The 26922-nt window shown below is 38.8% G+C and overlaps 1 protein-coding gene across 1 annotated transcript in view; it reads right to left on the minus strand.

The window, feature by feature from the left end:
- The window catches only part of LOC308492418 (alpha-tectorin), an 82715-nt gene that overhangs the window by 20636 nt on the left and 35157 nt on the right, over nucleotides 1-26922 (minus strand). Inside the window, exons 11-12 of the mRNA XM_081037396.1 lie at nucleotides 22536-23097; nucleotides 14786-14985 (exon numbers count right to left, since the gene is read on the minus strand). Coding sequence (XP_080893522.1) covers nucleotides 14786-14985; nucleotides 22536-23097 — 762 coding nt within the window. The remainder of the gene's footprint in view (nucleotides 1-14785; nucleotides 14986-22535; nucleotides 23098-26922) is intronic.

Here is a 26922-nt window from a genome sequence, read left to right on the forward strand (position 1 = left end):
AAAACTCTACCAAGACTGGAAAATGAAGCAGATCTACCTAATACATAGGAACAAACACAGGGAGGCAGCCAAAATGCAGAGACAAAGCAACATGTCCCAAAAGAAAGAACAGGACAAAACTCCAGAGAAAGAACTAAAGGAAATGGAGGTAAGAAATCAACTAGATACAGAGTTCAAAACATTGGTTATAAAGATGCTCAATGAACTTAGAGGAAGAATAGAGGAACTCAGTGAGAACTTACACAAAGAGATAGAAACCATAAAAAAAAAATCATGTCAGAAATGAAGAATACAATAACTGTGATGAAGAATACATTCAGGGGAATCAACCGATTTGATAAAGCAGAGGATGGAATCACTAATCTGGACAAGTTAGCAGAAAACAACTAATGGAAACAGGAAAAAAAGGAGTTAAAAAAATTAGTATAGTTTAAGCAAACTCTGGGATATTAAGCATAACACCATTTGCATCACAGTGATACCAGAAAGAGAAGAGAGAGAACAAAAGATTGAAAACCTCTTTGAAGAAATAATGACAGAAAACTTCCCTAACCTGGCAAAGGAAACAGACATACAAGGCCAGAAAGTGCAGAGTCCAAAACAAGATGAACCCAAAGAGCCCCACACCATGACACATCATGATGAAAATGCGAAAGGTTAAAGACAAAGAGAGAATCTTAAAAGTAGCAAGAAAAAAGCAGTTAGTTACCTACAAAGGAGCTCCCATAAGACTGTCAATAGATTTCTCAACAGAAATTTTGTAGACCAGAAGGGATTGGTACGAAATATTCAAAGTGGTTAAAAGCAAGAACCTCAAACTAAGATTACTCTACTCAGCAAGGCTATGATTTAGAATCGAAGGAGAGGTACAGAGCTTCCCAGACAAGAAAATGCTAAAGGAGTCCATCACCACTAAATCAGTATACAAGAAATGTTAAAGGGACTAGTTGAAGAAGTAGGAGGAGGAAGAAGGAGGAGAAAAAGGAGAAGGTAAAGGAAGAGGAAGATAAGAAGGAGGGAGAGGAGGGAGAGGAGGAAGAGGAGGAGAAGAAGAAGAACAACAACAACAAATAAGAAAATTTCACAAGGGAAAAAAAGAAAACCCTCTCACTGACAAAGGCAAACACATAATAAAAGCAGTATAACAACCAAATATAAAGCTAGTACAAAGATTAAAAGGCAAAACTAGGAAGATCATGTGTAATTACAACAGTAAACTAAGGGATAAACAAAACACACAAAATAACAAGTAAAATGATTGCAAAAACATAAACGTGAAGGGAGTGAGTAAAATGGTAATGATTTCAGAATGTATTCGAACTTAAGGAAACATGAAGTTCAAATAGACTGTTATAAATGTAGCTTGACATATATGAAACACAGGGTAGACAGAAACCAAAAATCTATAAGAGATATACAGGCTATGAAGAGAAAGAAATCCAAATACAACACTACAGAAAGTCATCAACATACAAGAAAAGAGATCAAGAGAATAAAAAAAGAACAGAGAAGAACTGCAAAGATTATTAGAAAACAATTAATAAAATGGAATAAGTACATACCTATCAATAATTACTTGAAGTGTATATGAACTAAATGTTCCAATCAAAAGATAAAGGGGGACTGGATGGATAAGAAAACAGGACCCATACATATGCTGTCTACAAGAGACCCACTTCAGATTGAAAGACAACACAGATTGAAATTGAAGGGATGGGAAAAGATATTTCAGGCACGTGCAAATGAATAAAAAGGTGGGATAGCAATACTTATACCACACAAAATAGACTTTAAAATAAAGGATTTAACAAAGACAAATCAGGACATTTCTTAATGATAAAGAGATCAATCAAACAAGAGGATATAATCCTTTTAAACACTTATGGACCCAATGTAGGATACCCTAAATATATAAAGCAAATACTGATGGACGAAAAGGGAGAGATAGACAGTAATACAGTCATAGTAGGGGATTTTAATATCCCATTGACATCAATGGGTAGATCATCCAGATAGAAAATCAAGAAGAAACAGTGTCCTTAAATGACACATTAGATCAGATGGACTTAATTAATATTTTTAGAACATTTCCCCACTGACCAAAGCAGCAGAATATACATTCTTTACAAGTGTATATGGAACATTTTCCAGGATAGACCACAAAAAAAATCTTAATAAATTTAAGAAGATTGAAATCGTATCAAGTACCTTCACCAATCACAATAATATGAAATTAGAAATCAACTACAAGATGAAAACTGAAAAAAAACACACACACACAAACACATGGAGGTTAAATAACATGCCACTAAATAATGAATAGGTTAACAATGAGATCAAAGAAGAAATCAAAAGATACCTTGAAACAAATGAAAACACAACAACTGAAAATCTGTGGCACACTACCAAAGCAATCCTATGTGGAACATTCATAGCAATATACATATACCTTAAGAAACAAGAAAAATTTCAAATAAGCAATCTAAACTTACACCTTAAAGGAACTAGAAAACAATAGCAAACAAAGTCCAAAGTGAGTAGAAGGAAGGAAATAATGAAAATCGGAACAGAAATAAACAGAATCAAGTCTAAAAAAAATACAAAAGATCAATGAAACCAAGCTGGTTCTTTGAAGAGATAAACAGAATTCATCAAGAAAAATGATGAAAAATAATGAACCAGATTCATCAAGAAAAAAGAGAGGACTCAAATAAAATCAGAAATGAAAGAGAAGTGACAAATAACACCACAAAAATATAAGGGACTATAAGAACATAGTACAACCAATTATATGCCAACAAATTGGACAACCTGGAAGAAATGGATAAATTCCTAGAAACATACAATCTTCCAAGACTGAATGAAGAAGAAACAGAAAATTCAAAATCTAATCAGTAATCAAAAACTCCCAACAAACAAAAGTCTGGACCAGATGGCTTAACAGGTGAATTTTACCAAACATTCAAAGAAAAATTAACACCTATCCTTCTCAAACTATTCCAAAAAATTCAAGAGGAGGCTTCCAAACTCATTTTAAGAGACCAGCATTACCGATTCAAAAACCAGATGAAAACATTACAAAAAAGAAAGAAAGAAAGAAAATTTTAAAAAGAAAGAAAATTATAGTCCAGTAAACCGGATGAACATAGTTGAAAATATCCTCAACAAAATGTTAGCAAACTGAATTCAGCAATACATTTAAAGATTGTACATGAATCATAAGTGGGATTAATTCCTGTGATGCAAGGTGACATACAATTAATGTAATATACCACACAAATAAAATGAAGGATAAAATCCAACATCCATTTATGATAAAAACTGTTAGCAAAATGGGAATACAGGGAACATACTGCAACATAACAAATGCTTCATATGACAAATCCATAGCTAACATCATACTCAATGGTGAAAAACCTAACAGCACTTTACTTAAGATCAGGAATAAGTTAAGGATGTCCACTTTCATCACTTTTATTCAACACACTATTGGAAATCCTAGCCATAGCACTCAGACAAGAAAAATAAAAGGGATTCAAATTGGAAAGCAAGAAGTAAAACTGTCATTGTTTACAGATGACATGATATGTATATAGAGGACCCTAAATGTTCCACCAAAAAAACTATTATAACCTATAAATGTACTCAGTAAAGTAGGAGGATACAAAATTAATATTCAGAAATTGGTTGCATTTTCACACAACAATAACAAACTATAAGAAAGAGAAATCAAGAAAACAATCCCATTTACAATTGCATCAAAAAAATAAAATACCTATGAATAAATTTAACCAAGGTAAAAGATCAGTACTCGGAAAATTATTAGACATTGTAGAATGTCTTATAAACAGATACAAATAAACAGATACAAATAAATGGAAGCCTATACCATGCTCCTGGATAGGAAGAAACAACATTGTTTAAATGCCCATACTACCTAAAGCAATCTGTAGAGTCAATGCAATCCCTATCAAAATACAAATGACATTTGTCACAGAACTAGAACAAATAATCCTAAAATGTACATGGAACAACAAAAGAGCCTTAATAGCCAAAGCAATCTTGAGAAAGAAGAACAAAGTTGGTGGTACCAAGCTCCCTGATATCAAATATACTACAATCTATACTGCAAAGCCACAGTAATCAAAACAGCATGGTACTGGTATAAAAACAGACACATAGATAAATGGAACAGAATAGATATCTCAGAAATAAGCCCAAGTCGATATGGTCATTTAATCTATGACAAAGGAGGCAAGAATATACAATGGGGATAAAAATAGTCTCTTAAATAAATGACGATGAGGAAACTAGACACGTACATGCAAAAGAATGAAATCAGGCCAATTTCTTACACCATATAAGAATAAACTCAAAATAGATGACCCAAAACTTAAATGTATTACCCAAAACCATAAGACACCTAGATGAAAACATATGAGGTCTGACAATTAAGTTTGTGAACTTGTTGCAACAATATCAAACAGTTAACCAAGTTGACTATTTGGAAGTGCTGAAAAGGCTGCGTGAAAACGTTAGATGAAAACTACCTGAACTTTTCACCAACAATTCATGGCTCTTGCATCACGACAATGAACCAGCTCACACGGCACTGTCTGGGAGGGAGTTTTTAGTCAGTAAACAAATAACTGTATTGAAACACCCTCCCTACTCACCTAATCTGGTCCCCAATGACTTCTTTCTTCACCTGAAGATAAAGGAAAATATTTCGATGACACTCAAGACATCAAAGGAAATACGATGACAACTTTGATAGCCATTCATTTGGAAAAAGAGTTCCAAAATTGCTCTGAAGGTTGGACTAGGCACTGGCATCAATGCATAGCTTCCCAAGGGGAGTACTTTGAAGGTGACCACAGTGATATTCAGCAATGAGGTATACAGCATTTTTTCTAGGATGAGTTCACTAACTTAATTGTCTGACCTCATAGGTAATAAACTCTTTACCATGACTCTGTCCCCCCAATCAAGGGAAACGAAAGAAAAAATAAACAAATGATACTACATCAAACTAAAAAATTTTGCACAGAGAAGGAAACTATCAGCAAATGAAAAAAACAACCTACTGAATGGGAGAAGATATTCATGAATGATACATCCAACAAGGGCTTAATATCCAAAATTTATAAAGAATTCATACAACTTAACGCCACAACAACTAAACAATCAAATTAAAAAATAGGCAGAGGAACTGAATAGACATTTCTCCTTAGAGAGCATACAGATGGCCAACAGACACATGAAAACATGCTCAAAAATCACTAATCATCAGAGAAATGCAAATTAAAACCACAATGAGGTATCACCTCACACCTGTCATTAAATCAGCAAACAACAAGTATTGGCAAGCATGTGGAGAAAAGGGAACCCTTGTACACTGTTGGTGAATTTACAAATTGGAAAACAGTATGGAGATTCCTCAAATAATTAAAAATAAAACTACCCCATTGCATTCTGAAATACTAACAATGAAATCTCAGAAAAAGAAAAAAAAATTCCTTTTGCAATTGCAGGAGAAAGAACAAAATACCTAGGAATAAACTTAACCAAGGATGTGAAAGACCTATATGCTGAAAACTATAAGACATTTTTAAAAGAAATTGAAGAACACAAAGAAATGGAAAGACATTCCGTGCTCATGGATTGGAAGAATCAACATAGTTAAAATTGCCACATTACCCAAAGCAATATACAGATTTAATGCAATCCCCATCAAAATCCCAATAGCATTTTTTAAAGAAATAGAACAAAAAAATCATCAGATTTGTTTGGAACCACAAAAGACCCCAAATAGCCAAAGCAAGCTTAAGAAAAAAGAACAATACTGGAGGTATCACACTCCCTGATTTTAGCTTGTACTACAGGCCTACAATAATCAAAACAGCAGGGTATTGGCAGAAAAACAGACACATCAACCAATGGAATAGAATTGAGAACCCAGAAATAAACCCAAATAAATATGGACAGGTAATTTTTGACAAAGAAGCAAAAAACATACAATAGAGAAAAGACAGCCTCTTCAATAAATGGTGCTGACAGAATTGGAAAGCCACGTGCAAAAGAATGAAATTGGACTGCTATATGTCAGCATGTACCAAAATTAATTCAAAATGAATCAAAGACTTAAGCATAAGACCTGAAACAATAAACTGCATAGAAAAAAACATAGGTACTAAACTTATGGATCTTGAGTTCAAAGAGCATTTTATGAATTTGACTCCAAAGGCAAGGGAAGTAAAAGCTGAAATAAATGAATAGGACTATATCAAACTTAAAAGCTTCTGAGCAGCAAAAGACACCATTGACAAAATAAAGAGGCAATCAACCGAATGGGAGAAAATTTTTGCAAACAGTGCCTCCAATAAGGGCTAATATCCAAAATTTACAAGGAACTCATACATCTCAATAACAAAAAAACAAACAACCCAATTGAAAAATGGGCAGAGGACCTGAAGAGACATTTCTCCAAAGAACATACAAATAGATACATGAAAAAATGCTCAACATCATTAATCATCAGAGAAATGCAAATAAAAACCACAAAGAGATATCACCTCACCGCAGTCAGAATGGCTATCATCAACAAGACAAATAGCAACAAGTGTTGGAGAGGCTGTGGAGAAAAAGAAACCCTCATACACTGTTGGTGGGAATGCAGACTGGTGCAGCTGCTATGGAAGGCAGTGTGGAGGTTCCTCAAAAATTACGAATAGAATTACCATATGACCCAGCAATCCCTCTCCTGGGTATCTACCCAAAATATCTGAAAACATTTATACATAAAGACAAGTGTGCTCCGATATTCATTGCAGCTTTGTTTACGGTGGCCAAGACATGGAAACAACCAAAATGTCCTTCGATAGATAAATGGATAAAGAAGTTGTGGTACATATACACAATGGAATACTATTCGGCGGTAAGAAAAGATGATATAGGAACATTTGTGACAACATGGATGGATCTTGAGAGTATAATGCTAAGCGAAATAAGTCAGACAGAAAAAGCAGAGAACCATATGATTTCACTGATATGTGGTATATAAACCAAAAACAACAAAAGAACAAGACAAACAAATGAGAAAACTCATCCCAAGACACAGACAATAGTTTATTGGTTATCAGAGGGTAAGGGTGAGGGGGTGGGAGATGAGTGTAAGGGGCATCAAATATATGGTGATGGAAGGAGAACTGACTCTGGTGGTGAACACACAATGGGATTTATAGATGATGTAATACAGAATTGTACACCTGAAATCTATGTAACTTTACTAACAATTGTCACCCCAATAAACTTTAATTAAAAGAAATAAACAAATAAAGAAACAAATAAAACTACCATACAATTTTCTGGATTTTATTCAAAGAAATTCAAAACACTAATTTGAAAATATGTATGCTTCCACATGTTTATTGCAGTATTATTTACAATAGCCAGGATAGGTAAGCAACATAAGTGTCCTTCGATAGACAAAGGGATACAGAAAAGGTGGTACATATGAGTATATATAATGGAATATTACTCGGCCATAAAAAAGAATGAAATCTTACCATTTGTGACAACATGGATGGACCTAGAGTGTATTATATTAAGTGAAATATGTCAGACAGAAAAAGGCAAACACTATATGATTTCATCTATATGTGTAATCTAAAATACAAAATAAATAAACAAAGAAAACAGAAATAATCTCATAGATAAAAACTCAGAAGAAAACTGGTGCTTGCCAGATGGAAAGGGGTTTGGGGGAATGGGTGAAAAAGCAGGAGGGTTAAGTACAGATTGGCAGTCACAAAACAGTCACAGGGATGTAAAGTACAGCATAGGGAACATAGTCAATAATATTGTATTAACTATGTGTGGTATGAGGTGGGTACTAGATTTATCAGGGGTATAACCTGATAAGTTATGTAAATGTCTAACCACTGTGCCATACATCTGAAACTAATATAATATTGAATGTCAACTGTACTTGAAAACTTAAAACAAAATATTTCATGTTTTGCAAGGCAGTTGTTAAGATTAAATTAAATAAGATATGTAAAATACAGTTCATGACATACTCATAGAGTAGGTACTCAATAAATCATAGCTGCTTATTACAAGAGGAGAACCAGTCATCTTCTTTCAGATGGTGAGGAATTATATCATGTTTTATAAAATACCTACAACAAAGTGCATCCTCAGCTGGTGGCAACTACTTTTTGTACTATTCCCTAAATGAACAAAACTCTGTAGATACAGCTCCACTTGGTAGATTTTGCTCTTGATCTTGCACTTATTCTAGCCTTAAAATTCCAGGGAACTGTTGGAAATTGGTAATGACTGTCCAAGTGGAGTGTGGTCCCAAGTAGCCAACTATAGCATAGAGACGGGACACTCAGTGCACTAACTCATTTGATCAAAACAGTGCTATCCAGAAAGTTTTAATGGCACAAAAAGGCCTATGATTCTGTCTTGTCACTGTTTTCTGCTTTAACTATAGACTTATCAAAACCTGAGATATGAACTACAGATCTGACTCATATTCAAGAATAAATAGATATAGCATGAGATCTTCCAGGATGTTTCCTCAATCCAATGCACTTCAAGATGCTTCTGCTAGGGGCCTCCTGGTGGCTCAGGCAGTTGGAGCTCTGTGCTCCTAATGCCAAAGGCTGCCGGTTCAATTCCCAAATGGGCCAGTGGGCTCTCAACCACAAGGTTGCTAGTTCAATTCCCTCAAGGGATGGTGGGCTGAGCCCCCTGCAACTAAGATTGAACATGGCACCTTGAGCTGAGCTGCTGCTGAGAGCCCAGATGGCTCAGTTGTTTGGAGCGCATCCTCTCAACAGCAAGGTTGCTGGTTCGACTCCCACAAGGGATGGTGGGCTGTGCCCCCCTGCAACTAAGATTGAAAGGACAACAACTTGACATGGAAAAAGTCCTGGAAGTACACACTGTTCCCCAATAAAGTCCTGTTTCCCTTCCCCAATAAAATCTTTTAAAAAAAAGAAAAGAAAAGATGTCACTGTTAATGCTTTCATCTTCAAAGTGAAGTAGTTCCTAGAATCAAGCCTTTCCTCCTTCTAGACCTGTAAAATATTCTAGATGCCAGCAACCTCACAAATTGACTTCATATCTCTTACCAGATTTGTAGAATAACTGAGTGGATGGTCTGGCCTCTTTCTGATAAGAAGTCATACATTACATGATGGAAAGAGAAAAATAACATGATGTATGTGGATATGATCAAGGGTAAATAACTCATCCCACAGGAGAACTTGATCATGAAACTAGTACCACAGTAAAGTTACTGGTGCCAATGCTACTTTCTTTACCTTAATTAGACATGACAATGACAGCTAGGTGATTACCTTAAATGCTGATGAGGGTAGATGTGTTTTCTCTTTCTTTCTGAAGAAATTTGTTGTATAAACAAGCCCCTAAGCTTGTTTGAATTGTGGCAAGTAGATGTGGATTATTTGTTCTGTGAGCTTGCTACTTTCCAGGGATAAGCTATCATCAAACCCACTGACATTCTGCCGAAAAGTAGATAATAATGTTTATAGTATTAACAGCTGCCAAGAGCTGTACCAGGCCTTTCCTAAGAGTTCCAAGGGCTTTTATATGCATCATTTCATTAACATGCCTGGATTTTTTATTTACAAAATGCTTCTCAGGAGAATAAGAAAAACAATAGCAGCTACCAGTTATTGAACTACTAGGTGTCAGGTACTAGGCAAGGCACCTGGCATAGATTATTTATACAACAATCATGCTGAGTTGGTGTTATTAGTCACATTTCATAGACAGAACAACTAAAGCTCAGAGAAATGACACAGGTTGCTCAATGTCACCTCACTAGTGTGGTTTAGCTAGGATCAAACCCAAGTCTCATTCCATTATGCCACAGACACCCAGGATCTCTGTTGAGGGGTGCACGACACACTTATTAGACGTCTACATTTCAGTAAGGCTCCAGATAGGGGAACAGAGATGAGAAGAGTGCTTTTTCAGTTTTGAGCCTGGTTGTCTCTTCTCTCAGATTGTGAGAAAACTGAATTTATTATTATTTTCTCCACATGTTCTGCTGTTTTCTTTAAAATAATCAGTATTTTTAAGAGCTAACTTCAAAACAGACCTCTCCCAAGAAGTCTTCCTTGATTAGCTCTACTATTTAACTCTACTTTTCCCTGTCTTTCCAATATAACACTTAAGCAAATTTCCCAATGAAAATGAAATTGATGGTAATTCAACATTTATTTATTTTTTATTTATTCTCAAAGTAAAGTCAACTTAGTTATTTTTAAACAAGTCAACGCATCTTTACAAAAAGGAGACATGATTTTTTGCCTAGTTTATTTCCAATTCAGACACTTCAATTCTAAATGCTGCTATTCTTTTTCATTTAAAAATGTTTAGTTCTGTAGGGTATTATTTTTCAGTTGTTGATATGTTACTTTGTAATTGTTGTCTTGTTCTTTAAAGTGCATGTTCTTTTTCCTCTGCAAAATAGATTTTTAAGTTCCTTAGGCAGAGAACATACTTTACCATTTTAAGTTCCTCTTAAGGCAGAGAACATACGTTATCATCGCCAATAATGCCACAGCACAATGATCTGCATATAACAGATATTCAATGTTTTCTATTGTTAATTGTCTGCTCACCAATATAAGGCTTTATGTCATTTAAACAGACAATGGGCTTGAGACAGAACCATAAGCTAAATACCTTCTCCAGGCAAGAGCTTTCTGGCTGAGTATTATGGCACATAAAGAATTTACAAAGTACAGAACACATTAAAATTACAACTAAATTATAGAACAATCAACCTGGAGAACCATCTGAGGTCTAGCTGAACAGAAGTTTTATAACTAAAAACATAAAGAACAAGCCATTTCAAGACTGGTAGGAGGGGCCCATGTGGCAGTTGAAAATTAGGAGGAATATCTCAGCCACAAAGGTTCCCCACAGAGGAGCAAGGGACCCCAGGCTCCCCAGCCTGGAGTTCTGGTGCCAGAAAGAGGAGTCCCCACAACATCTGGCTGTGAAAAACAGTGGGGATTCCAACCATCTGGGTGGGATGGAAGGCTGAGGGAAACTCAGACGTCCTCTTAAAGGGCCGACACAGACTCCTTCGCAGGCACTCACCCTGGCCTCCAGCAGAGGGACAATGACTCAGGGGGACTCGTAGACATACAAGGGGAAGACTGAGGTGTGTGGTTTCAAGGTGTTGGCTGGAAGACAGTCACCATTTTCCCTGTGTGGGGTCTTCCTCCCATGTACCAGCAGGTGGGTGCCATCTTTGCTTTGTTGAGCTTTCTCCCCACACAGCCAAATCTGAATCTGAATTGGTCTGGTGAGCTTGGCTTGTTCCATCCTGGTAACTCACTGAGACCCTGCCACACCCAACCCCACACAGGTTTTATCAGCTGAATCTTATGGGAGCTGGAAACTCACAGCAGGCCTCGTTTTTCTTGACTTTTTGCTAAGCTACCCCAGACCTAGTACTGGTGGCAGCCATCCTTGGTTCATGGTGCGGCCTCTCCCACATGCCTCCAGCTCTAGCACAGGCAGCGACCAACTGCAGATCACTTTGTAGCTCCTACCAGGTACTCTTGGATAGTCACAGGTAGTGGCTGACCTGAGCCTGCACTGGAGACCCTCCCAAGAATCTCCAGAACCAACATACTTACAGGTTAGCTTTAGACCACAGTATAGCACCACCCAATTAGCCCCACAGGGTGGTCTCAAAGGGCACGCTGTGTGGTAAGACCCCTTCACAACAGCCCATAAGCTGTGGACATGGCCAAACCCCGCAGCCAGTCAGTCTGAGGGTCAGTCCCACCTACTGATGTGCCAATAGCAATCACAGCTCAAATATTACAAAAAGGCACACACAACCTGCATGAGGGATTCTCCTGGGGCAATCAGTGCAGGTGACCAGGAAGACTGTGCCACTGAGCCACACAGGGCCCTTAGTAGGCTACATAAGGCCATCCAGCAACACTGGGAGATGTAGCATATCTACCTAACACAGAGAAGCAGCCAAAATGGGGAAACAAAGAAATACATCCCAAATGAAAGAAGAGGAGAAAACTCCAGAAAAAGAATGAAACAAAATGGAGGCAATCAACTTACCAGAGACAGAGTTCAAAGCACTAGTTATAAGGATGCTCCTTATAAGGAAGTTACTGAGAACTTCAACAAAGAGATAGCAAGCATTAAAAAAGACATAGAAACCATAAAAAAGAACCAGTCAGAAGTGAAAAATATAAGAACTGAAATAAAGAATGCACTAGAAAGAATCACCAGCAGACTAAATGCAGGAGAGGATCAAACTGGCAATTTGGAAGACAAGGTAGCAGAAAACACCCAATCAGAACAACAAAAGGAAAAAAGAATTTAAAAGAAAAATGAGGATAGTTAAAGAGACCTCTCAGACAACATCAAGCATAACAACATTTACATCATAGGAGTACCAGAAGGAGAAGAAAAAAGCAAGGGATTAAGAACCTATTTGAAGAAATAATAACTGAAAACTTTCCTAACCTGGTGAAGGAAATAAATATTCAAGTCCTGAAAGCTCAGAGAGTCCAAAACAAATTGAACTCAAAGAGGCCCACACCAAGACACATCATAATGAAAATTCCAAAGGTTAAAGACAAAGAAAGAATCTCAAAAGCAGCAAAAGAAAAGCAGGTAATTACCTACAAGAGAGCTCCCATAAGACTGTCAATGGATTTCTCAACAGAAACTTTGCAGGCCAGCAGGGATTGGTACGTAATATTCAAAGTGATGAAAAGCAAGGACCTCCAACTAAAATTACTCTACTCTGCAAGGCTATGATTTAAAATTGAAGGAGATATCGTTTCCCAGATAAGAAAAAGCTAAAGGAGTTCATCACCATCATACCAGGATTACAAGGAATGTTAGAGAGACTTCTTTAAGATCGAAAAAAAAATGAATAACAAAATGGCAATAACTATATATCTATCAACAATTACTTTCAATGCAAATGGATTAAATGCCCCAATCAAAAACATAGGGTGGCTGGATGGATAAGAAAATGAAACCCTTACATATGCTGCCTACAAGAGACTCAATTCAAATTGACACACACAGACTGAAAGTAAAAGGATGGAAAAAGTTATTTCATGAAAATGGAAATGGAAAAAAGAAAAAGCTCGGATAGAAATACTTATACTAGACAAAACAGACTTTAAAACAGGCTATAACAAGGCAAAAGAAGACCCAGTAATACCACTTCTGGGTATTTATCTAAAGTAACCCAAAACACTACTTTGACGGGGCATGTGCATTCACATGTTCATTGCAGCATTATTTACAATGGCTAAGATGTGGAGGCAGCCTGAATGTACATCGATGGATGAATGTATAAAGGGGAGGTGGTACATATATACAATGGAATATTCCTTAGCCATGAAAGGGAATGGATTCTTGCCACCAGCGGCACATGGATGAACCTGGAGGGTATTGGGCTGAGTGGAGTATGTCAGACAGAGGAAGGCAGATGCAATGTGATTTCACCTATATATGGAATCTAAAGAACAAAATAAACAAACAAATAAAACAGAAACACACTGATAGATACAGAGACTATTTTGATGGTTGCCAGACGGGAGTGAGTTTGAGGAGGTGGGTGAAAAATGGGAAGAGATTAAGAAGTACAAATTGGTTGTTACAAAGTAGTCATGGGGAAGTAAAGTAAAGCATAGGAAATATGTATAGTGCCAGGTGAGTACTAGACTAGTTAGGGGGATCACTTCTTATATTATACAAATGTCTAACTACTATGCTGTACACATGAAATTAATATAAAATTATACTGAATGCTAACTGTAAATGTAATTGAAAAATTAAAAAGGGGGGGGAAGTTGAAGGGAATAGAGGTTCAAATTTCCAGGCAGAAAACAAACAAATCATGGGGATGTAATGCACAGCATGGGGAATAGAGTCAGTAATATTGCGATAGCGTGATAAGGTGTCAGATGGTTGCTGGACTTATGGTGATCACTCCTTTAGATATATAAATATTGAACAACTATGAGGTACACCTGGAACTGATATAATATTGTATGGTAACTATATTTTTAAATAAAAATCTTAAAAGAAAATTTTAAGAAAAAAAAGAATTTACAAAGTACAAAAAGTAAATGACTTAGTGAGCTAATATATTTTACTGTGTAACACCTACAAAGACACCTTCATTAACTGTTTCAGCCCCTGCATACAGAGAAGCAAAGGGTAGGATGTGTGGGCACAGCATTAAGGCTCTTTCACTGAGTCTCATGAAGCTTCACTAGCCAGAAGAGGGAAAATCACTCTTCCCAACCTCGAGTCCCACCTTTTCCAGTTAACAAATGTCCTTAGCTAAGACAGTTACACATATTAGATTCACAGTTACCATATTTCCAAACAATAGCCATATCAGAAGCTTTCAAACTAAGATTAACAGGACAGGAATTCAGAGGGACCTAGAGAGAGGCATGGAAGAGAGAGAAACACAAATGCTAGTGAGGAGAGGAGGCAGAGTGCAGAGACTTTGCTGATGCCAAAGAAGGAGAAGCGTGAGGCCCAAATGCATTTCCAAATCTGATGCTCAGTGAGCAAGAGCCTCTAGGGACCTGATCGTAACCTCTTTGCCCTCTCACATCCTTGCGAATAAGCATCACAATCTTCATAATGAAGTAGGGAGCCTCTGAGCATTGGAGAGAAATCTGATGATTGGCAAGGAGGAAGAGGCAGGGTTGAGCTCTCCTACCTCGTAATATTTGCCATCTGAATAGCAGCCGCAACTATGAGGCAGGATGCAGCTCTTGCCATTGAGGACGTAGCCTGCATCACACTGACAGCCCTCCACACAGTAGTGGTTGCAGTCACTCTTCAGGCGGATGGCAGCACAGCGGGGCTGGCAGACACTCACGCAGCTCTCGTAATGGCTGTTGGGAGGGCAGGTGACAGCTGAAATAGAAGACACCAATCAAGACTTGTACAATCACAAGAAGTGTAAGGTCTTTTCCTGAGGCCGTTGCTCACCCACTCAGGGAGATGGAAGGGGTATTTGGGGGGGCACTTGAGAGGGTAGGGTGGCGTGAGCTTTACCGCCTTTCCTGATTGATATCCTCTCTGTTTATGGAAAGCCTCTGACTTATTATTGCTTAAATCATGGACCAAAGAGCAGGTGAAGGTAACTGTTCCTCACATAATCTTTGTCCTCTTTTCAGTCTGTTTTTTTGAGATCCTTTAAGCTGCTATCTCAAACGCACCTCCCAATGTGCATCTTGACTTCAATTAGCAGTCCCCTTGATGGATGCCCAGGGCACCCCACATTCATTCCTATTCCTGACTTTAGGTCCTCATTCACTTATTTTAAAAAAAATTTTCAATTACAGTTGACAGTCAATATTATTTTATATTAGTTTCAGGTGTACAGCCTAGTAGTTAGACACATATAATTTACAAAGTGACCCCTACCCCACAATTAGTCTAGTACCCACCTGGCACTATACATAGGTATTACAATATTATTAACTAGATTCCCTGTGCTGTACTTTACATCCCTGTGACTATTTTGTGACTACCAACTTGTACTTCTTACTCCCTTCATCTTTTTCACCCAGCCTCCAAAAGGTCCTCATTCATATTGATCTCTCTCTGAATGCCCTTCTTTATCCTCTCAGCCCATCTAAATTCCCCATTGTTCAAGTCCCAGGTGGAGTGCAATCTTATTCATAAACTCTCCACTCTTATACCAATACTAACAACTCACCTTCATCTCAGATCTTCCACAGAATTGTTTTCTAAGCCAGTAGTTTATAAACAGTAGTCCCCTGAGCTCCTTGATTTCTAAGAAGGCAAATGTGCATTCTCTGTGTGTTGTGTGTGCATGTGAGTGTGTGTGTGTGTGTGTGTGTGTGTGTGTGTGTGTGTGTGTAGACTGATCCATGTCAACTATGTTCTATGCAGATGATTTATGGAAGGCAGTTATGGTCCTGGTGAAGAAGACATGAGCCCTGGAGCCAGATGTAAGAGACCAGTGCCAGTCAGTCTCTCTGGTTCTCAGCCCCTTAATCAGTAAAATGCAGATACCCACAGCATCACTTCATAATTTGTTGGGAAGGATTGAGTGAGTCTATGTGCTTAGAATAGTTCTTAGCACCTAAGTATTCAGTAAGTGTTAGCTAATTACTAAAGACAGTCTTGCTTAAAAGTTTTATAGAAACTTATTTTAATAGATGTATATGAAAAACACAACTACTATTGTGTGGGATTTTCTACTCAATACCATTTTGCTTTGAATGATTGTTTTTTGTACTGCTGCATGATAAATTGTATGTGTTGGTGCTGCTGCTGCAGTGAACATCCTTGTACACATACTTTTGCCCTCATGAGTAAGTGAATCTGTACAATAAATTCCTGAAAGTGGAATTACTGTGTCAAAGGGTATGTAAATTATTATTAAATTATTGATGGATGCAACTGAATTGCCCTCTAAAGAGGCTACGCAATTTATCCTCCTACCAGGGCTATATGAGGAGGTCTATTTTTCCACATCCTCACTAATTATTTATCAACAAACATCCTGATTCTTTGAAATATGAAAGGTTAAATGCTATAGCTATAAGGGATTACTATCCATAATATATAGAGGACTCCTAAAACTCAACCACAAAAAAACAACAACCTGATTCAAAAATGTCTATTCAAAGGACTTGAATAGACATTTCTCCAAATGAGGAATATGAATGGCTAATCAGCCCATGAAAATATGTTCAATATCACTAATCATCAGAGAAATGCAAATCAAAACTACTATGAGACCTCTCACCCATTAGAAGGGCTACTATTAAAAAGCCAGTGGGGCAACCGGGTGGCTCAGTTGGTTAGAGCACAAGCTCTCAACAACAAGGTTGCTGGTTCAATTCCCGCATGGGATGGTAGGCCGTGCCCCCTGCAACTAAAGATTGAAAACAGCAACTGAACTTGGAGCTGAGCTGTGCCCTCCACAATTAGATTGAAGGACGACTTGGAGCTGATGGCCTCTGGAGAAACACACTGTTCCCCAATATGCCCCAATAAAATTTAAAAACAAAACAGAAAATAGCAAGCGTTAGCAAAATGTGGAGAAATTGGAACCCTTGTGCACCACTGGTGGAAAAAGTAAAATGGTACAGTTACTTGGAAAATACTGTAAGTTCCTAAAAATATTAAACATGGAATTACCATGTGATCTAGTAATTCCACATCTGGGTATATACTCAAAATATTTTAAAGAATTATGTCAAAAACATATTTATACACTCATATTCATAACAGTATTATTCACAATAGCTAAAACATTAGAAACAGCCCAAGTATCCATCAATGGATAAATGGATAAAGAAAATGTGGTATATACAATAGAATATTATGCAGCTTTAAAAAAAAGGAAATTCTGCAATATACTACAACATGGATGAAACTTGAGGACATTAAGCTAAGTGAAATAAGCCACCCACAAAAAGATAAATATTGTATGATTCCACTTATATGAAGTACCTGAAATAAGTTCGTAGAGACAAAAATTAGAACAGTGGTTGCTGGGGGATGGAGATGGGGATGAGGGGGAGATGGAGAGCTATTGTTTAATGAGTATGGATTTTCAATTTCATAAAATGAAAACAGTTCCGGAGATGGATGGTGGTATTGGTTGCACAATATGTACTTAATACCACCGAACTGTACACTTAAAAATGGTTACGATAGTAAGTTTTGTCATATGTATTTTACCACAATAAAGAAATTGAAAACAATGCTATATCAGCAATATCCCTATTTAGTTTGCATTCTTTGTGAGGTTGATCATCTTTTCATTTGTTTATAATCCATTTGTATGTCTTTTTCTGTAAGCCATCTTTTCATGTGCTTTACACATTTTGCGTTACTCAAGTTTTGTCTTATTAAATTGTAAAATCTCATTATAAATTAAAGTAGACTTTCGCCTGTCATATGTTACAAAATATTTATCATTTGTCTTTTGACTTTGCTTTTTTTGGTACATTTGTTTGTTCTTTATTATGCTTTTTCCATACAGAAATTTAAAATTTTAAAGTCAAGTTTATCAGGTTTTCCCTTAAGGCTTTGGGTGTTTTGCTTAGAAAGCCCCTCTCTAATCTAAGATTACCAAACCAAACCAAAACAAATAAAACAAAACAACAACAAAAACTCCTTCGTTTTCTTCTAGTACTTTTATAACTTAAATGTTTTTGTTTAATCTTGATTCTGTCTGGATTTTATTTTTGAGTGAGGAGTGAAGGAGGGATTTAGCTATTTCCCCCCAGTGATTTCAAATGTCACTTTACTATATACTAATTTCTCCTTAGTGTTTGGGCCTATTTCTGGACTTCTTATCTTTCTACTGGTTGCTCTTTCTGTTCAAATGACTTGAATAGACATTCAATTTTAATACTTGGGAAGATATACTACCAATTTAGAGATGTCCATTGTTGTTTTAAGTATGCTGGTCCTATTTCCCAAACTAGACGATAAACTTCATATTTTATACTTCTGAGTATTCCATGGCACCTAAAACAGTGCTAAGAACATGGAAGGTGGTTAATAAATATTTGACTCTTGAAGACAAAACTTTAAAATTTCTAATACTTGTTTTTTCAACCCAAATGAAATAATGAGAGCTGTGAATGAGGATGGCTCTCCACCTGGATTTCTATCATGGTCACAAATGTGTCTCTCGCCATGGCCAGTGGTCTGATTTAGCCTTTGTTCCCAGGTGGGTGTGATGCACAGAATGCCTGAAGAGGAATGCAGTACAATGGGATGGACAAGAGCTTTGGAGGCAGACTGACCTGGTTTGAGTCCTGGCTCTGCCACCTTAGGCAGGTTACTTACCCTCTCGAAACCTCTTTTCCTCCTCTGTGAAATGGGCATAATAATATCTCCCTCATCAAGTAGTTATTAAGATAAAATGACATGAAATTTTGCAAAGCTTCTAGTACAGTGCCTGGTGCTTCAACGATAGTTTCTGCTGTTAATAGCAGTAGCAGTTGAAGTAGCAGTAATAGATTTTTTTCTTTTGGTTATTCCACAAGAGTTGATTAGATCTGCTGAGAACTATGTAGGAAAACCCCTAATTACAGGACTCTGAAGCAGCCAAAGCTGCCTCTGATAAAAGGGAAAATGATACTCAACCTTGATTGGCCATTGACCAGGTGTCAGGTACTGGGTGGTCTGGTTTGTGAGACGTCATCACATTTCATTCTTACAATGGCTCGAAGATACCTCACAGACCTGATTCTACAGAGCTGTACACCCCCTACAGCACCAGGGGCTTCCCCAGCTCCCCAGAGCCCCTTGGCCTGACCAGGGTCAGAAAGGTAGCATTACACCTTGGGAGAACACTGACTCTGGAGCCACTTTCCAACTTACCCAAGCCACTTTCCTTGGGAAAGTTACTTCATTTCTCTGAGCTTCAGTTTTCTCCTTTAGAAAATGGGACTATTAATATAGGTTGGTGCAAAAGTAATTGTAGTTTCAAAGGTTAAAAACAATTGCAAAAACCACAATTACTTTGGCACCAACCTAATAGTACCTACTTTACAGGCTGCTGTGAGGAGTGAGGATGTGTATTGCACTTGGAATGTGCCTGACACACAGTCAGAGCTAAGTAACTGTTATGCATGTATTATTTTCTTCTCTTACTGTACGCTCACTATCTAGTACTTTAAGGTTCTGAAAGAATGATAGACTAGGCTGAACGAATTTTAAGAAGGGGTCACTAATTAAGAAAATTTACCTCCGTTTCCCCCTATAAGCCTATTTGTTCAACTTGGGTGAAGAAGTTTTCCAATGCATTTAAAAATAAGGTAATTGAGTAATAAATTATTTCGTTGGTAGGAACTGCTAATATCATCAAAATATTAAGGAACACCAGCATTCTACTTTGTTACCAATGAAGCATTAAGTTTTACAGGAAATTCTGGTTTAACCCCCTTTCTCCTGAAAAGCACCATTTCAACCTGTAAATGGTGGATTGGATTAATTATTAGTAGAATGGGGCGAACGACAGGATGTTAGTTCTGCCCTTATATTCCAGTGGTTAAAATCACATCAAATGCAGTTACAACTATATTGAAGATAGACTATCTGCATTCACCGATCTCTCAGATTGAATGGCTGAGTTGGGACTCAGTCTCTCAGAGCTTTCTTCTGCTTCTGAACTTCAAAATGGAAAACTAGGCTGCCTCCAACTGTTTCCACCCCCATCCCCACACACATACCATCTTTAAAGTATAATTTTTTCTCTTATTTTAGTTCTTCAAGTGTTCTCCTTTGGATCTTTGCCCCCTGTCCTGAAATGTCAAGGTAGGGAAAGGTGTAACTCTCTTGTGATGTGTACTGTGGGCAGCTGAGAGCCACAAGGTTGGGTTCAAGACTAAGGGTGAGACAGGACAGCCTCTGCTTTGAGTGCCTTGGATCCAGCTCCCCGTTACTATGTATGGAGGAGGCAACCAATGTCTGAATAGGACTTTGAGGAAGGGAGACAAAAGGGTTGCTGGTAGAGGGGCAGGAGGACAAGAAAAATGGTCTTTATATCCTTTATGAAAGAGTCTCCCTTTCGAAAACTGTTTCCTCATCATACATGATTTTCAGCCCTGTGGGTCCAAGTCTGTAAAGGTGAGGAGACCTTCATCCTCAGAGGTTATAGGGGTGTCCTAACTCAATTCTTTTTCCTTCCCATAAGTGACAAAAATTGAACCCATAATTTAAGGTGAGAGTTCTTGGTATTGTTCCCCTCTAAAAACAATTGTCTATGATTTCCCTGCTCACTGCAGCTAGAAGTAATGTTTTGGGCATACACTATGCCCCACCCCTCAGCCATCCCAGAGAACAGTTCGGCCACCACAGCATGGCTGCAGGTAAAAAGGGGACTCCTTGTAGTAGGTATCAAGAAAGATCAGGCAGAGGGTTCTTTTTAAAACTTTTTCCCCATCCTGTGCCATTTCAAGGTCCTTGGGTCCATGACTTTGTTTCCTGATTTGGAAAAAGGCAAACTCTCTGGTCTCACTGTGTGGACCCTAATGAATCCAGGGTAGCTCTGGGGATTTATCCAGACTCTGACTTTGTTACAGACGTATTTATTTTACTGATGTGATCAAAGGTCAATTAGTGTGGAAAGTCACTCTTACTGGCATCATTTCCCCAACCCCTCACTCAAGGACTGAGCCTGGATGAAGTGGTATTGGCATCTTTTCCCTGCCTCTCCCCAGTTCCTCCCACAATCTACATGAATCCAATTATGTGGAATGTAAAGTAACTGTGTAAGCATTAAATTACAATACTGCTTCTGGTTTTTAATCCAAATCTCCTTTTTCCAGAATGCAAAGAAAGTGTTTTTTTTCTCTGGGACCCCTGCTGTATCACTTATTTAGAGCTCTATGCATTCAGCATCAATTTGTAGCTTTTTCATACAGTTAGGTCTAAAAAGAAATTTGCTATAATTAATGAGATTGAGATGGGAAAACAGACTAAGGCAGATTGGCCAAAGACCAATAGTATTTTCCTATTGTGATGTGCTAAATGCAGGCAAATTAGTCCAGTACATAGTTAGTATACTAGTACAATGTATGGGTCAAGAGCATGAACTTTGTGGTTAGAATGTCAAATCTGGACTGCAACTGAGATTGCATAACTTTAGGCAAGTTACTTAACTCCTCTGAGTCTCAGGTTCTCCCCAACTAATTGGGTTATGGAGGACAATAAATGAGATAATGTTGATGAAGTGTTTAGCACTGGGCTTGGCTCACAGCAAGCCATTAATATAACAACAATACCGTTTAGCCTGCATAGAGTGTGCTGTGCTTTCAATTACTAATTTGATCTTCCTGATGTTTCTGTAGCATAAATGGTATAGACGGCAAGATCATCACAGCACTATCGAGGAAAACTAAGAACCACAGAAGAAAAGTGAAATGCTCCAAGGTCACACTGATCCTTAAGGACAGAGCTAGGCTAAAATCTAGGGCCTATAATTCTTTTGAAAGCTCTTAACATCTTGCTATGTTTCATAAGCTCAAAATCTGATACATGACCTATGTGGATCAAACAGAATAACACACTTAGAGAAAGCATGTAAATTACCAGTAGAATGATGGGCCCATGAGGTTCTGGAAATAACTAACTAACTAACTAACTAACTAACTAACTAACCAATCTACTCACTCTTTCCCCTTAGTCCTTTGTTAGAATTTTATTGTGCACTTGCTGAGTCCAAATACCATGTATGGTGCTCTGTGCTTTATATAAGCAATCGTATTTCATCCCAAAGCAACACGTGAAATAAGTAGTATTAACCCCATTTTATAGATAAGGAAGCTCTGGGAGATTGTACATCTTGTTTCAGATAACAAATTCAATTCCAAACTGCATATCCTTACATTGCTCTGACACCTACGGAGATGAAGACTGACCTGCCTACACCAATCGAGACACAAGGTGAGCTAACAAGGACTCACAGCAAGAAGTGTAATTCCTCCAGCCGGTCACTGCGATCCCCTGGGTCTGGCAGGTACTGGCGTAATTCTGCAGCCAGCTGCAGGCGGTCTGCACTGCACCCCCATCGATACAAGAGTCAAACAGGCAGTTTTTGTAGAAGAAGGTGGGGTTGACTTTGCTGTGACACTTGGTGAAGCCAGCATTCTGGTTGGGAATCAGGCTGCACAGCTGCTGCACCTTTGAGAAACCTTCCACCTTGGCGCAGGAAGGGCAGCGGTCCCCACAGCCAACCTGGCAAAACGTGTCTCTTTTCACCCAGCTCTGCCCAAATTCATTGATACTAGATGCAAGCACACCCATGGGCATTTCCAGATCATCATCAGGATTGCCATTATAGCGGCCACACAGGCCGTAGGTGGTGTTCTGCATGTTCCGAGGGACCGTGATTGACAGGAAGGTCTTCCAGTCATACACAACCTTCAGGCCAAAATCAGTTTCCACTACCACATGGAAGCCAAAGGAAAAGATATTTATCTTCCCTTGTCCCAACTTCAAGGGCAGATACAGCCGTTCGTTGTTGACCTGTAAGAGAAAGAACGTTCAAGTAGAGAAATTCCAGAGATCTGCCAGCTCTTTTCCTAATGATTAATCTTTAAGGAGTCCCAGAGAGGGCATTGAGCAGATTGAATACAATCTTTGTATTTAGTGTTGTTTATGTCAGTCAACTACTATTATTAGGATTTGAACAGACTTAAATGACTATCCTTTGTACACTAATATACCTATTTATTTCAGAGCCTTCTGTTTACATAGCATTATTTCCCTGAGGAGTTCAAATTGTTTCTTGCAAGTTAATAAGAGGGTAATAAGAATTCACTGAAAGTTTAGACTAAACTACCTAAACCTGAAATGCCTGTGTTTTCTATTTCCAGCTCTACTGTGGATTTATTTTAAGCAAACCCCAATTTAAATATATATATTTTGTTTGTTTGTTTGTTTTTTCCCTTAAAGAATGACTTCATTTGCTGTTCCCTCTGCCTAGGATGCCATTCTTCACCTATCAACATCCCTCTCATCCTCTAGACTCTGTTCAAATGTTCCATTAAGCAAGATTATCTGAGCCTGTGGTCAGAATTAGTCACCCCCTTGTTTGGGCAACCAGAATATGTTATTTGCACTTCTCTCATATTCTTCACCACCTTCAGCCAAGATCAAATGTATGTGCACTGCTATTGAAGCACATATCATAATTTGCCTTATATTATAATTGGTTGTCTACATTTGTATCTCACCTATAAGATTATGGGCACCTTGAGGGCAAGACCCACACTTTATTGATCTTTATACCCACATCCCCCTGGCTATTCACTGGGCACACAGCACAATATCTCGCACAGAGATGGCACTTGACACATGTTTCCTCCCATATATTTTTTTTTAATTCAGAAAACAAGGAAACCCCTTAATGTACAACTCCAGAGCTGCACTCGCCTTGAACTATTTTGATTCAGATGAACCAAACCCTATAACCCATGGCTGTGTGAGTGCGTGAGGGAAAACAGATGGCTTTGAGGGCTAAGAGGAGAACTGATCTTCCATGTGGGAGAAGTAGGTACTGCTCCGATGGGATACTCTGAGATTGCTCTCTGACCAGAAATATCTTCCCTCCGGACTTCGTAATCTCTCTTCTATCTGACACCCCTCCCCCACCCCCACCGCACTACTTTAGTTCAGACTGTCATCACCTTTCACCTTGACTACTGAATGCCCTCCTAACTGGTCTCCTTGCTCTGGTATTGCTCCTCCCCTCCATTCACTCACAATGCCACTCTAATATTTCTTAATGCAGTTGAAAGCAGTTAATCCAATACTTAAAACCCTCTCCATGGCTTGAATAAAATGTCTGATATGCTTAGCACATCACACAGGTTCTCCAGGAGCCGGCTTCTGCCTCTCAGACCCAATCCACTTACTTCCTCCACTCCAGCAATATCCAACACTTTGTAGTTCAAAAAATGAACCAAGTTGCATCCTACCACCCTGCCATTTCCTTTCCTATAAGAGTGATGGTGCTTTCCGTGTCCTGCCTGAGGCCGCCACCCTCAGCCACTGTGACTGTGAGCTAACGATAACTTATAGTTGGCCTTGGCTCCATGGCAGTCACTTGACCCAGGAGGTGATGACCCCTCACTTCTACCACCACTCCCCATCCTAAGGGTAGCCCTCAGTCATTGACTGACCAATACAAGGGACCAACCCTGTGTGTTGGTCATGTGCCAGAGCTTCTGGTGGCCCATACTGAAGCTCGTCTCCAGCTCAGAGCACATCCTTGTTGAGCTCTCTTCCTTTGGTGCTTCCCTCACTTTCCCAAGAATGCCTGTCTCAGACAATGATGTACTTCACCCGTCCACCTATGGGGCAATACTCACCTTTTAAATTTCAACTCAACTATCTCCTTTTCTATGAGTATTTTTCTAGGCAAAATTCATTTATTCATCCAGTAGATATCAATTTTGCATTCCTGGGTACCAGGCACTGTATTAAATGCTGGAATAAAGCACGGGGCCCTTTTCCTAGGAGTCCATAAGCATGTGGAGTGACAAGTACACAAACAGATAATAATAACATCATCTGATGAAAGCAACAACAGAGTCAAATAGATGCATAGTCATCAGACTCAGCCTGGGACAAAAATCAGGAGGCCTGCAGAAGATGAAGCCCACACCTCGTTCTAAAGGATGAATGAATGAATGTTGGCCAGTCAAGAAGGAATGAGATCAAAGAAAAGGGAATCCCAAGAAAAGGGCAAGAGGACAGGAAAAAAACCACCTGATAAATACGAAGAATTACAGCAATTTAGTGCCACAGGAGCATAAAATGTGACTTTGGGAGTGGTGGGCAATGAAGACAGAGAGGTGGGGAGGCCTTGGATCATGGAGGGCCTTATATGCAATATCACACATGTCACAGAGGCCTTTGAGAAACAGCCCGAAAAAGATACATCATTTTGCAAAAAAAGGAATCATCATTGATGTTAATAAGATAATTTCAGTAGTATAATGAGGCCAGAAGTCAGATTGCAGAAGTTAAACAGCAAATAGGAGATATGGAAGCGGACATGGCTCTCTCCAGGTGTTTGGGTAGAAAGGGGAGGAGAGATTGGAGAGAAACTAGTGTAGAATCAGGGTGAAAGTTTTAGAATGAATATGTTTATGGGTTAAAGACACAGGAGGGACTGGGGATGACAGATGAGCATGGTGCCTGAAGGGCAGAAGGCGATGAGGACACTATGACCGGTTACTTCAGTGACTGGGTACAGAAGAGTGGAAGAAGGAGGAAGATCATGCCTGATGAGCACAACTTTCTCAACAGAAGGCCCGGAGATGAAGTGACTTCTGTGTAAACACAGAAGACAGATATGGAAGCTCACTGAGAGAAGTTCAGGCCAGGAGGACTCCCATCTTCCTTGAAGACTCACATTAGCACACTAAAATCTTTGCACCCAAAGGCTCCCATGTACCGGCTTGCTTCTCCTCCTGAATTTTGCTGTGCTTTATATTCTTGTCTACTGGGTGCCAAGCAGGAGGCAACACTTTGGGGAGGCAATATAATGGGATTGATGCTAAGGGCTTACAGATTCTGTCATTGCCCAGGAGAACCCTGAGAAAGAAATGCCCTCTGACTGAGACAGGCAGGCTCTGAAGCTCCGTAAATGCCACCTCCATCCTAACATCACTGCCCTGCCTCTCTGTGAGTGAGACATAGAGAGAACGAGGGAACAAAGGGATAGGAGGCAGAGAAAGGAAGAGGTTGGTATTAAAGCAGAGCCTGATAGATGGAGAAGAAAGGCATAGAGGAGGAAGAGAAGAGGGCATGGGGATTAGTGTGGGGAAATGTATTTCAAATATTTAAGTGTTGGAAAAATACCACATGTTTGCTTTTTAGTAAAGAACTTTCCTTTAAACGAGTGGCCCTGATCTGCTTCTACAGCCTGTTCAGCTGTTCTGAGGTGCCCTCATACCCTACACTATGCTTCCCCTCTGGGTCTTCATTGATACTTCCTTTTCCTAGAAAGCCCTTAACTCATTCTTGGCCTTGCCCAGGGCTCAGTTCTGGGTCCTCTTTTCCAGAAAGCATCCCCGGAAGCCCTCCACTGGCGTAGGTCATCCCTCTTCTGTGCTCCTATGACCCTCCATTTGTCAGAGATTTCTAGCACTTCACATGACACCTACATTCCCTAAGACCATGCCCGTCACTCCCACTAGACCCTGAATTCTCTTATGACACGTTTGATTCATTTTTTACCATCAGGGCTTGGCACAGAATAGGCATCAATATAAGCTCATCAAACTAATTAGAGCTAGAGTGATGCTCAAAACCCCGCTCTTCTCTAACGGTCACAGGTTT

The sequence above is a fragment of the Rhinolophus hipposideros genome, assembly GCF_964194185.1.
Source record: "Rhinolophus hipposideros genome assembly, chromosome: 24".
Classification (NCBI taxonomy): domain Eukaryota; kingdom Metazoa; phylum Chordata; class Mammalia; order Chiroptera; family Rhinolophidae; genus Rhinolophus; species Rhinolophus hipposideros.